The sequence below is a fragment of the Silurus meridionalis genome, chromosome 16 (assembly GCF_014805685.1).
Source record: "Silurus meridionalis isolate SWU-2019-XX chromosome 16, ASM1480568v1, whole genome shotgun sequence".
Classification (NCBI taxonomy): Eukaryota; Metazoa; Chordata; class Actinopteri; order Siluriformes; family Siluridae; genus Silurus; species Silurus meridionalis.
Window position 1 is genome coordinate 13,710,493 of NC_060899.1, and position 14,245 is coordinate 13,724,737.

At 40.5% G+C, this 14,245-nt stretch overlaps 2 protein-coding genes across 2 annotated transcripts; both read left to right on the forward strand.

Moving 5' to 3' along the window:
• Window positions 1-2,872: 2,872 nt before the first annotated feature.
• On the forward strand, window positions 2,873-9,029 carry igfbp6b (insulin-like growth factor binding protein 6b). Its single transcript, XM_046868834.1, has 4 exons — window positions 2,873-3,657; window positions 4,394-4,428; window positions 4,784-4,903; window positions 7,650-9,029. Exons 1-4 carry the CDS (start codon window positions 3,309-3,311, stop codon window positions 7,755-7,757), a joined length of 612 nt encoding a protein of 203 aa, XP_046724790.1. The 5' UTR covers window positions 2,873-3,308; the 3' UTR covers window positions 7,758-9,029.
• Window positions 9,030-9,583: 554 nt separating this feature from the next.
• On the forward strand, window positions 9,584-13,979 carry LOC124399070. Its single transcript, XM_046869764.1, has 7 exons — window positions 9,584-9,854; window positions 10,837-10,933; window positions 11,336-11,434; window positions 11,605-11,802; window positions 12,709-12,930; window positions 13,158-13,313; window positions 13,573-13,979. Exons 1-7 carry the CDS (start codon window positions 9,631-9,633, stop codon window positions 13,666-13,668), a joined length of 1,092 nt encoding a protein of 363 aa, XP_046725720.1. The 5' UTR covers window positions 9,584-9,630; the 3' UTR covers window positions 13,669-13,979.
• The last annotated feature ends 266 nt before the right edge of the window (window positions 13,980-14,245 follow it).

Here is a 14,245-nt window from a genome sequence, read left to right on the forward strand (position 1 = left end):
GCAGTACAGTAGTGCGCAATTGTGACGCTCTATTCTGAAATACTTCCGAGTGCGCTAGTATGCGGTTCTCCATGAACATTCGAAAACGCTTAACGTGAAAAACGCTTCATACGATAAGACAGCGTTTTTACAAGACCAAAGTCAGTTGACACGTTAATAATAAACCAAACAATATTTTTACGGTTTGGTTGAGTTTGGTCTTTAAAGAATGTTGATTTCTCGCAAGAATCCACGTTAAGCGTTTTCACGGTTTTCCTTAACATTTTTCGAATGGAGAAAAAAAAAACCGCTTAACGCGTTATTAAAAGCGCTACGATCGTATTCTAGACTTGTGTGTTTGTACATAGCGTGCTTTATTATTATTGTGTTTATTGAGTTTGGTCTTTGAAAAACGCTCTTTACCACTTTAGGCCATGGTGTCCCCCATTAACGTGGCCAAGAGCCCAATAGAAAGGCAAAAAAAGGCTTTTAACTAGAAATAACAACTTCCTAAAATAATTTTTGGGGTTTAAGGCTCTGGGTTACTGACCAGAAGGTTGGGGGTTCAAGCCCCAGTATCTCTAAGCTGCTACTCTTGGGCCTCTAAACAATGCCCTAACCTGTGTGCTACAGGAATGCTGTATCAAGGCTGACCCTGAGCAAAGGAAGAATGTCTCTCTGCTGTAATGTACATGTGACAAGTAAAAAGCCCCTTAGGTACACCCAACAACATTGAACCACACAGGAATCCTAGACTCAATACGTTCATATTTTATTGAATAATTTGCATATTTAATATATGTTTTAACCAAAGACAATCACTTCCAATGCAATTTTCTTACAGATTCAGTCACATCAATTCCTACCTACCAGCCATACAACAGCCTGAAGGCCAACATGTGCTTCCACCTAAAACCAGCCAGCCAGATCTTTTCCAACTGCTGCTCATGCTGCATCACAGGGCATCATAACAGATTCTGGGGACGCAGTGTACCTTTTCTGTGTACCAAAGCTCACAGACAAGCATGATTGGCTTATGTTACATTGATTGACAAGGGACAGGACAGAGAGTATAACATTTTGCTCTTGTGAAATCTCTGCCATGAATGACAGTGGCATCAGTGGTATTTAAACTCACAAATACCTCAAGTTCAACCCGCGATGCCTTTAATACATCCAAAAATGTATTCCAAATGTCGCAAGCGTATCTTTATGATGTCATGTCCCAGCATCTCATTTGTTCTATCTGCCCCACCATGGGGGGCGTGGTAAATCAGTCAGAGCGGATTCACAAGGTTAAAATAATTTTCTTATCTGCAGTCCAAGCAGCCATTAAGATATGATCAAGATATGAGCGTGAAAAATGGATTGGCCATGGAATCAGAGTATACATAGATTGTATGTATTGTAAGAGTGTACACTAACAAGGCTTGTTTTCTATTCTGGGTTCTGGTTTCTCTCAAACACCTAATGGTAGGTCAATTGCCTATGAAAAATTGCCACTGGGTGAGAATCTTGCTCATGTGATGAACTGGTGAATCCTTGGTGTATTCCTGTCCCATTCCCAGTGAGCTCCTTAACCATAACCTTAAGCAGGATATTGCGAAATCACTGAAATCTTTATTTAAAGCCTTAGAATTATCAATAGTTAGGAGGATAGCAAGAGCACGATGGACAGATGCAGGACTCTTTGTGAAAGACAGCCAGTGTTGGGTAATGTACACATTTCAGAAAGATATTTCAGTACTGGATAGAATTTCTTTTGGACAGAAAATTGTGTAGAAAAAAACCCCAACAACTTAAAAGCACCCTATTGGTTTCCAAGCCATTTGGAACATCTCCCTACGTAAAAAGAAGCACCGTTTATGCACTTGGCCTTATATGGAAACAGAAAACTGCTGGTAATCCGTTTGCCAAAGTCGATCACCTCTGCCGATATTGCTTTAACAACACCAGCTGGTCGACATCTGAGTGAGATATCTCCAATCTGGTCGCATTTCTAGCGTTCAGGGAACAAGCCTTTCTGTGAAACCCAGGGAGTTTGACTCGCATTTGATAGTTCGAACAAGACCCGGAGCCGAACAGGTCTGTTTTTTGCTAAAAATCGCTAGAATGACTCCTAAATCGTGTTTCTGTCTTTCCAGGAAAGTTTCTAAACCAGTCACATGAAGAAAAAAGATGCTTTATGTGGCTGAGAACTGTCAAAAACGATAAATCCCAGTTTACAGCCCTAGTTGTGGTGGTATTTAGGTGAAAGGACACAGGCTTGGACAAGAACTCGATCGCCACGTCGAGTCAAATCAGTTGGAGTCACCTTTATTTATAAGATGCATTTCAAGGACAAAGCGTCTGCCAATGAAAAAAAACCAAGGTAATGTCGAGCGATCGTAATAATTTTATGCCTCACTGGAACAGGATGACTGGTGCTCTTTAAAGTGTCGCACACGATTATCTGGATAATGTCTTCTCATGCGAGAAGCTTTCGAACAGACAGCTGCCTTTCTTGACGCAATCAAATGTCACGACGGTCTCAAAAAATGCGACATCAGAATTCTGTTTCCAGATTCAGGCTGTGCATCCCTAGATCTGGCAACCATAAATCCCACCATTACATACAGCTGGAGTGGAGGTTATGGTAATAAATCATGGTATGGTACTCGGTCACGTAGGAAAGTTTCTTAGAACTAAATGAACTCCATCCATGCAAGAGTCTGATTGTCGAACAGAACGGGGAATGGTCACCCCTGTACAAACGATTGCATTATTCTCACAATCTGATGATACTGATTTTGAAGCACTCCAACTTGAAAAGAAGTGCATTTTTCTAGAAATGTGAGTATATGAATCTCTTTGCCCCCTCGTTCCCTCTCTCTTGCTCTTTCTCTCGGGGTGTGTTACCATGGCAAATACGACCAAAACCGGTGTGACATGTTCATGTATGGTGCGTTGCACGTATGCCACATTCGTATTTCAGGAAAACAAGTGCTTCCAGATGTGAGAGCGAAAGAAGAAATGCTGGAATGGAGCTTGATCATTTCTGAAAGGAAAAATAATCTCTTTCTTCCCCCACCTCTCTCTCTTTCTCCCTCCCTCCTTTCCTTGCTCTCTCTCTCTCTCTCTCTCTCTCTCTTTCAGTCCCAGCCCCTGAAGGTGTCATAACCATGCTCTCTCTTTCTCTCTCTCTATCACCGCCTTTCAGATATTTAAAAGCTGCTGCTCTGTGTGTTTCTCAGGATCGTGTCCTCTGGCACTCAAGCTGATCGGAGCACTCGAGCAAAAGCTGCGAAAGAGAAACGGCGCTCCAGAAATAGCATCGGCCAGGAGCACGTATGATCGGCGGAGGAGCACAGAAGATGCCTTTGCTCTTGAACTTGACAGCCGTTGTCCTGTTGCTCTTCACTCACTGTGGATCCTGGACTCTGGCCACCCGCCTGAGTCACCACAAGATCTGCCCATCCTGCAAAGACTCCCGAGCTTCCCGGGACCCCATCGGGGCAGCCAACACAGCTGTCCTGGCGTTAGGGGAGCCATGTGGGGTATACACACTGAGCTGTGCCAAGGGCCTGCGTTGCATGCCTCCACCCCGCGACCACAGCCCGCTCCAAGCGCTGCTGCAGGGCCGAGGCGTGTGCACCAAGCAGATCAGGACGAGTCCCACCGAAAAACCCCATACTGCAGGTAAGAGTCTCGATGCCGTGTGCCTTTTGCAGATTGCACAAACAATCCCTGAGTCATGCTGGACCATTTCATGCGGCATTTCGATGCTCTGAGCACGCCAGCATGTAGCAGTGGCATGCGTTTCAGGCTTTACAGATGCCTCATCAGATACTCACCTTGGTCACTCTGCTGCAGTGTCTCACGGATGACGGAAATGCCAGCGGGATAAAGCGCACCGTAGCCTCTAGTCTCCTGGGAACAGCTGTCAGTTTTTCATGCTCTGTTGTGCAAAGGCAATTTGGTGACTTCAGGGACTATCAGATAGATCACTTACTGTCAGAGTGCATGTGCATTTGTGTGCGTGTGTATATATATATATATATATATATATATATATGTGAGTGTATATAATATATATATATTCATTTATAGGATCATATTTTTGTCAAATTGGGCATAAAATGAATTGTATCAAATAGAGGGAAAGGAAATAGACATAAGGAAGGACCACATGTGTGTGTGTGTGTGTGTGTGTGTGTGTGTGTGTGTGTGTGTGTATGAGTATGTCAGTGTCACCCACATTCTCATGCTGCTGATTCATACAACAGACGTCTCCATCTACTGTCCATTAACAGCTATTGCTTTAAGCACAGCCGGCGTAAAACTCGAATCTCGTTCACATTTTCCCCCACAATTAATCCAAATGATTGTTGCTTTTAAGCGCTCTCTGACACGTTTCTAATTGTGGGTTTTGCAGGTCCGCATCCTTCCCACAGCGGTGAAATCGAAAAGGTTGGTGTCGTCTTTTTCTTCGTCTCTCATTTCATTTTCTTCCTTCATATTCATCCACATAGACCTCATTAAACTCCCTCCTTTTTAACACTAGAACAGGATATGAATCCTAAAGCCCCCAAAGCCTTTTTCACCCCCTGATCATTGTAGCTTGACCTCCTAAAAGTCTCAGGTGCACGCTTTTTGATCCAGATAAGCTTTACAATAATGCATAAAGACATCAAATCCAGCATAGGCCATGACACAGAGCTCAATCATGAAACCTCAAAAGGACACTGTACTGTTGCTCTTCGGTTCGTTTTGATTCCCTCTGAGTTTCCACCTTTTTTCCTCTATATTTTCATTTCCTCCTCAGGCGCCATGCCGGAAGCTGCTGAACGCCGTGCTGCGTGGCCTCGAGCTCACCGTTTTTCAGTCCGACCGTGATATCTACATCCCCAACTGCGACACTCGTGGCTTCTACAGAAAAAAGCAGGTGAATCCGAGTACAGTATCTTCAGTCTCAATTGACTGTATGTGTGAAGTGTTGCTGAGCTCTAATTTACTATGATTTTCATAGAAATATAGAAATATTACCTACAGCACTGCATTTGCCGCATACGGCAGACTCCCAGAATGAATCCAGAGCGAATTCTTCATTGCTATTCAACAGCTGAGCAGTTGAGGGTTTAGGGCCTTGCTCAAGGGCCCAGCAGAGGCAACCTTGCAATGTCTTAACCTATGAGCTTTCCATGAGGATCATGGGAAACCCATGAGGCTCTGCTTTGCTGTGATCGCTTAGGCAACAGTTAGCGCATTCCAATTCAATTTGATTCGATCCAAATTTTTTTATTTGTATAAAGCATTAAACAATGGACATTGTCCCAAAGCAGCTTTGCGGAGATAAATAGATATTAAAATTCAACTTTACATATTAGTACCTATAAGTTTATCTCTAATGAGCGAGCCAGTGGCAACAACGACAAGCAAAAATTTCCTGAAATAAAAAATTTAACCTGGAATGGATCCACGTTTCTGAATTGAACCCGTCCTCATCTGGGTGACCCCCAAATGTCCAATCATTACGGTATTATAATTGTTGAGGTGTGAGGTAACCGTTCATGCCAATTGTAGTCCTAAGACTGATTGTAACAAATTGTTGATATTAATCACGGTCCAAATCCATTCTCATAGTTCTTGAGGTTGCTCGGGAACTTCATGGAGCTTTAGGCTGTTTATGTGAAACCATCATCAGCTGTACAGAGTAGTGTCCAATTAAAGTGAACGTGAAGGACAAGATCAAAATTATGTTTAACTTGATAGCGAATAAGAGAGAGAGAGAGCATAGAGAGAGCATAGAGAGAGAGAAAGAGAGAGAGAGAGAATAGAGGGATGAACATCTGTACATGTGAGTCTGGGTACTTGGCACCTGAAAATGCTGCTTGCACCTGAAACTTCGATTCGATAGATTCGATTGGATTCGATTCAACTTTAGTCATTGTGCAGAATACAGGGTCAATGAAATGCAGTTAGCACCTCACATTTTAGCAACCATTTTAGAATCTTCTCAAACTTGGGATATATTTTAGAGTAGTCACTGTGCAGCTTGTGTAGCAGTACAGATTTACTGTCCTCTTGAAACTACTCAACATGCAGCCATTTTCTAAATAGCAGGCAACAAAAGTGAGTACACCCTCAGTGATAACAGCTGTACATCGTGTAACCGTGCAAAGCCACATGTCCTATTCATCATGTTCATGTTTTTTGTCTGCTTGACAGAACCATACAAATTTGTGTATCTTGTATTTGAGAAGTTAAAATTTGGAGCTTCTAGTACAATTCTCTCATACTGAACACTGGATGTTCAACATGGCACCTCATGGATTTGAGAATTAGAGTTGTTGCTCTCCACAAAGATTCTAAGGCTGTAAAAAGATCGGTAACACCCTGAAACTGAGTTACAGTACAGTAACCAGGGTCATACAGAGGCTTTACAAGACGGGTTCCACTCGGTACAGACCTCGCAAGGGTCCATCAAAGAAGTTGAGTCCTTGTGCTGTGTGTCTGGTTTCAAAACACAGATGCATGAGTGCTGCAGCATTGCTTTAGAGGTTTGCAAAAGTGAAAGGTCCGCTTCGTACTGCAACAAGTACATTTGTATGGCCGTCATCCCAAGAGGAAGCCTCTTCTGAAACTGGCTCACAAGAAAGGCCTCAAAAAAGTTTGCTGAAGAACAACCTGTCTAAGAGAATAAATTAATGAAAACATGTCCTAAACGATAAACTTGGTGTACAGCATGTGTGGTGGTAGCATCATGGTCTGGGACATTCTAAAGCAGAACATGACGCCCTCCCTTCAGAAACTGGGCTGAACAGCAGTTTTCCAACATAATAACGACCCCAAACACACTGCCATCTGCCTTGCTGAGGAAGCTGAAGATGAAGATGATGGGGTGGCCAAAGTATGTCTCCAGACCTGAACCCTATTGAGCACCTGTGGGGATCCTCAAGCGGAAGGTGGAGAAGCGCCGTGCGTCTAACATCCAGCAGCTTCGTTTTGTCGTTATGAAGGAGTGGAAAAGGATCCCAGCAACAACCTGTGCATCTCTGGTGAATTCCATGCCCAGGAGGATTAAGGCAGTGCCACATAACAATGGTGCTCAAACAAAATATTGACGCTTTGGACACAGTTTTGACATGTTCACTTAGGGTGTACTCACTTTTGCTGAAATGACAGAGTATTATTTAATACTGTATTAATGCAATATATATGATATTGTCTTTATCACCAGTTTTAAGGCATTACATTGTATTCTTTAGTTATGCTAGAACACATCTGGAGATCAATGTTTGAGATTAATGTTAGATTTTAAAGATCTTCAGTCAGTCCAAATGCTTCTGACTTCCTGAATCTCTTTAAAATCTAACAAACATGTGTATTCTAGTGGTTAAGGCATTTGAATTTAAAAGTCATGAGTTCTATTCCCAATCACACCCAGCTGCCACTCCTGGGCCCCTGAGCAAGGCCCTTAGCTGCTCAGTTGTGTGAACAAGATAAATGTAAGGGTTTCTGAGAGAATGCTGTAAATGCTAAGTAATGGAGGTTATGTTACTGCTTTTTCTCCCCTTGAATTTCTTTTTTAATGTCAAAAATATGATTATTTTATACAGGACATTTTTCAGAATGTCGTAATTTTTATCCCTTTAGAGTTTCATTCTTACACTGTACCTGTCGTTTCTCAGTGTCGGTCCTCGAAAGGCATGCAGCGCGGCCATTGCTGGTGCGTCGACGAATTAGGTGTTACCTCTCACGCCGGCGAGGACGCCGCTTTACCATGCGACGGAGAGTGAGACGGGGCGCGAGGTGCCACACATTCTGAGCCAGGAGGAAAAAGAGGTAGAGGAGGAGAGTTCTGTGAGGGAGGGAGGGCGAGAGGGAAAGAGAGAGAGAAAAAGAGAAAGGGACAGGAGGAGGACGAGCCACTCATGCTAGACCCTGCCTGGCCAGGAGACACCAGGGGAAAACCACTCAACACACGAGGACACACACGCTCCTCGCCCAAACACTCCATCCACACCACCGAAGGTTTCACAACACTGCCATAGAACCAGTGCATAAGCACAAAGCTGACACGAGACACTCCATCGCTCCAAACAAGACCCTCCACCCTGGCCACATAGTAGCATCCATTATCTCTGTGATAGCCATCACTGCCTGTGTCTTCTGTATCTCCAAGTAGGCCGTAAAAGCGGGCTTGGGGTGCCTTCTTTTTTTCTTCTCCACCTCCTCTGCTATCCCCTCTCCCTCCCTCGGAAGATACACTGACTAAATTAACATGTACAAAAGCAAATTACGCCTTTCCTGTTTAATTTATTTCCGGAGTGTTATCGTGTTTCCTTTGAAATGTTATATTTCATGTAACCGTGACCATTGATACAAGAGTACCGTACATGCACACGATCCGCTTCTGTTGTGACAGTCCGAGTGTTAATACACACATCATTTGTACATACTTTTTTTATTTTTATTTTTTTTGGTTGCCATTGGGTGATATGTTCTTGAAAGCTAATGACTATTACTCTATCTGAAAAGGCATATTTTTATATACTTCAATATAATATTTTATATATAGATTGATGCTTTATTTAAGGAACTACGATACCATGTATTTTTATATTGTCAACATCGTTGTTTTGTTGTTGTTGTTGTTGTTGTTGTTTCGTTTGGTTTCTGGTTGGTCATTGTCAAGTTTAAATTCATGTTAAATGAAAAACGACGAAAAAAAAGAAGAAAGAAATTAATATTATAAATGGCACACTCTTCGGATATATTGTACTACCAAACACGTTTTAGCAATTATTCGCTCGTTTGCTGATTTGAATCATTCTGAATTGGTATACGGTCATAAAAAAAAAAAAAAACGGACTCAATGGATATCTATTTTCTCACTCCAGACTGAATAGAGGTAAAACCAAAATGCTGTAAAATAAAAGTGAACACATTCTTCTCATGTCGTATCGTGTGAGTGTGTACGTTCCAGTGATCGCAGGAGGCTCTGCAAAGCTGCAAAGTACAAGAACTTTAAGAAAAATAAAGAACAAAATGCTATATTACTATTATAAGTGACCGTGTGCTGTGTATTATTTAATTTAGATGTAACATAAAACATATTTATATACACACACACACACACACACACACACACACACAAAGCCATATGTGGTTCTTCTCCAAACTGTTACCACAAACTTAGAAGGCACCACATCAACCTCAGCTTTGGAGATGCACAGCCCTCGTGTATGTGTGAACGTTGCTGACACTTGGGCGCCACCTTGTGGCCTTAAAGAGAAGCTTAAATAGCAACATCAAGGCTTTTTTTTGTTGTTGTTTTTTTTTTCTTCATATAAATGATTATTCTATACGTTTACTCTAAATAGCTTTCAATGAGCCAGGAAGTGGTATGCATCGTTTTTACTGACCCTGATCAGGATGTTTTCTTTCTATTACGTCATCAATGTAAACAAACATGGAGCATAAGGGTAATAAAGTTAGCAAATCAATTTTGAAAAAACTGACGTGACAACGCCCCCCCACAAAATAAATAAATAAATAAATAAAATACGATCACAGACGTCATAGTTCTAATATGACGCGACGTTTCCCAGATGCTTTTTTAAAAGACGCGCACGGGACACCGAGCCACACAGCACAGGGGGACACACGATGGAGGACACCGACAATAAAAAGCAGGACGCTGCAAGCCGATTGCAGGAGACACAGTGCAGCATGCAGGACGCATTAAGCATGATGAATGTGGCAGTACGCAAGAGGGAGGAAACAGCACGCAGGATGCGAGACTCAATGTTCAGCATGCAGGACTCAGAAGACGACCTGTACACACCTTGCGTTTTGCAGTACACCGATTTCCTCCGACTGCATCAGACTATGTGAGTCGTGCGAGCTTGTATTTCTGTATCATACCTTTTTTTTACGTCCAAACTACTGAACGAATGCAGTACTTTTTTTTTGTTCATTTGTTTTGGCGACGGTCTAATGTCGTTGCGTAGCTCGGCCTGAAGATGGCGCTCTAATACTGATTGGCAGGCTTCGAAAAACAAGTATGGGAAAACAGGACCTGGTAAAGTCTTGTTGGAATACTTTTGTTTGTTGTACGATTTTCATATCTGGCCTGTCTCAAACGAATCCTGTAACACAAACCCGGCCCTATATTACCCGCGGAATGATTTGCACCACAAACACGGACTCATTCCGTACACTTTGTTGTTGCGGATTGATCTATAAGAAGCGGGGCTTAATCACATATCCGCTCATATGGCTGCTAATTAGAGCGCCCTGCAGTTCCATTTTACACCACAACATTTACGTTGGGGAAAACGTGGGGCGCTGTTGAGCTTGGGATTGCTCGTTTATCAGTATGAACATTTTATGAGTCATTTAGTTAAATTCGTTCCTTTGATCAGAAATAATATAAAATGTACTATTTATAATAAGCATATCACCCAACACGTCTACATACATCTATGACTATGAACAATGCTGATAAGGACAAATTATGATAAACAGAATGAGTATATATATTGTGGTACGTACTGTTAGTTCTTTTGTCACGTGACTCCCATTATTTCTGTAACAATAATGTCAAGATTCAGACAAAAAAAAAATGTTCTATTGCATTGAAGTGTTTATGGGAGTCATGTGATGAAAGAACGAATGACTCGGACTAGAGAACTCGTAAGATAAACTACTCAGTTTTGTTTCCTCTACATAAACCACTGAGATTTTAAGATGCTTGGAAGGCTCATGCGTGTCCTGTAGAAAATGAACGAATGATTATTTGAGATTATATACCTAAGGTAGGACTAAGGTATATATTTTTGACATGCTTTCTTTCTCTTGTTGTTTTCATAGAACACCCAGGCCTCCTAAATCTAAGAAGTTTTTTCGTCTTCAGGCGGAGAGAGAAGAGACCAAAAACATTCAGGGAAAAGCCAACACGCAGATAAAGGTTAGGAAATTTACCACTGAAAGAGATTTTAACATAGATTTCAGACTGCAAACAGAAAAAAACATCATCTGTTTTACAGCATTGAAACGATTTTGTGATTTACTTAGCGATCGTTTACAATTTTTGATAAATATTGCTAATCGCTAATTGATCAAGAAGTAGAATTCAATTTCCCTGACTATACCTAGCAGTTGGTTTCTTTCCTGATAAAACGCACTTGATCCAAGTGCAAAAAGGTGAGCTGCTTAAATGATATCAGCCTAAATGGGGTGAACTGACATCCATTCAGATTTGAAGGAACAATCGAATTGCTTTGACGTTGCTTTTAGTGTAATTTTTTGCAACTTTGTACTGTACAGAATATTTCCTGTAACTGATCTGGGTTTGGTCTGTTTCCTCCAGGATTTGAAGTCCGGCCTGCAAGCTGTGCAAGAACAAAAGGACCTGAAGGATGTCGAAATGCAGATGCGGCGCCACATTAAAAATAGTAGTTACCTGAAGGTATGTATTTGTGGTATAAATTGACATTTATAGTATCATTTGTTCTTTTACTTCCAGCAGTGTCTCTGTTAGACCTGGGAATTGAACCCGCAACCTTCACGAGTACAAAATGCCGAAACGAACGATCTGATGAAACTGTGGCACTTTTTATGGGCTTTTTTCTTTCGCAGCACAACATGGAGCAGCGGTGCATTGCGGTGAAGAAAATCCAAACCTGCCAGGAAAAGAATGAACAGATCCGAGAACTCTTAAATGAGTTAAACAGGGAAATCATTGCTCTGAACAAACATCACCGGCAGCTTAAAAAGCAAATGCAGAACTGCATCCATGGCGAATATATCAGTGCCATTTTAAAGGATAGTAAACAGGTACAAACTTTTTTACTGCTCTTTATTATTATTGTGTTTTAATAAAAATAAGTGTAGATGAAATTAGATTTTATTATGCCACCTTATGCTAGATTAGTTTATTATTTTGTTGCACCATAGAGACAAGATATATAGCCTGTTAAAAGAGCATTATTTTTTATCATAATGGCATTTCTCCATATTCATTGCTATTGAAGCAAAACATTACAACTTACTTATGCATATAGTTGGTGGGGGGTCTAGAAAGTAAGGCTATGTTGAAAACTAAAAGTTGACCGATAGTGTATTTTACCGATTGCTAGGTTCGATCGTACGCCAAAAAAACTATTAATCAACTGAGTTTCTTAAATGGATACTGGATTATTAAAAAAAAAAAAAAAAACACTCCATGAACTGTATTACAATTTTTTAAAGTACTGAATTAGAAAAATGTGCTAAAGGAAAACAATATGAATATATTAATTAATAAATATAATTATTAATAATAAATCAAAAGTATAATTTAGCGCTCTCCGTGCAGCGCGCAGTCTCGCGCGTAAAAACAAACAGCACGTGGTGCCAGTGATTTGCCTCTAGAGGCCGCTCTCTTAATCACAGCGAATCCGAAGCCGGAAAAAAAATTGTTATGGATTTTTGCCGATAGCAGATCGTTCCAGCAATTAGCTATCAATGCCTGGACCTATATTAATAACTAATGGAAATTTTAGCTTGAAAGTCAACCTTTATGATCAAATACAGATATGATATGAGTTAAACATATTTAAAATTCAATTTTAATTTTTAATTCAATTATATGGCCCGTGGGCCGTAGTTCGGGGACCCCTGGTCTAGTATATCTTTAAAATAAATAAAGGAACAATCTCTCAGCAACCAACTTTTTATTCGTATTATTATGCTTGCTCTCAGTTTCAGGAGGCGAAAGAACTGATCGAACATTTCACAAAAGCTAAACGATTACATGACGAACTGTTGAAGAACATGCAAAGCAAGCAGGCAGAAGTGGATAAATCACAATCGGAGACTAATCGCATTAGGGAGGAATACTCTTTTACACAAGGAGGAAATGTGATTAAGATACAACAGCTGAAACTGGAACTTGGAGATTCTATTGGCAGTGTTAAAGCAGTGGTAAGAAGCTATTATTATTATTATTATTATTATTATTATTATTATTGGAGGAATGTTAGATTACGTGTCCTACCAAAACTGGAATACCTCCCTTTATTTGTCTCAGTTAGACAATCAGATCTGACACTGAATGCAAGATGTCTCTAATACTTGGTCGGATCGGACCAACTGATATAACCGTGCAACCATTTACTGACAATATATTACTGAAATGTCCATGTTTCCAGGAGAAACGATTTAAGGAATTACACAAGTTATCTGACTGGAAGACCATGGAGCTGGGGAGAATTAGTAGGGCTATCTACGAAATGTCAAGATATCTGTGGAAGATGGGTATGTCAGGGACAATGAACGTAGAAGAGACTGCTGCACTGCTGGATAAGGTATTGCAGAGAATTCGTATTATATAACAAACGAGTGATAAAGTGTCTGTATTTGTATTTGCATTCAGGTGCATCCGGATATCCGAAACAAATAATAATTTAAAAAAATCACTGATGCATGTGTAATGCCATTAGGGAAACATGACCCAATCCAGAGATGGCAGCTGAAAATGAGGCTTTTGGCTAAATCTGATACATTTACACCACAAATTTAGTGACTAACATAAAAACGCATGTGTTGAATTCTTTCCATTTTCAGATTATGGAGTTTATTCATGATCTAAGGTCACTTTGGGAGAGGAAAGAAGCCGAAAAGGACAACCCTACTAAAAAAGAAAACAAAAAGATATTCTAATCCAAACATTACAGATGGTTCAGTTTCACAGCTAAGCATCGGGGATGTTGTCGAAATATCTTTTAAGAGTCTTTGAATCAAGATCTGATTTAAAAACGCTTGTTACAAGGGACATCTGAAGTGAAGAGCTCCCATAGAACTTCGACACCGGCTTCATTAGTTGAGTTGCATGAAAGATGATGGGCAAAAGAAAAAACCTCAGACCATTAGAGATAAAAGTGCTTGTAAACAGCTTTTATGACCTAATAACATGGCAGTTAGGAGGCAAGCTCAACTAATACAACACAAATATTAATAAAATTTATCACAGACGGGTCTTTTGGTTTTGTTCAACATGTCTGAAATGTGCTATAAATACACATTTGTTCTTTAGTTCCTGCACAGATTCATTATTGTAGTTTGGTTCTGGAACTGGTTTAAAATGAAAGTAAGATGGAAAGATTATTCGGGTTATATGAAGGTCAGTGTAAGAAATTTCAAATCAGCAAAACTTCTGTCATTTAAACCTTCCTTTTGTTTCTATGCAACAAATTAGTTAAATAGTGAAATCACACATGAATTAAACAGTGAATCAGTA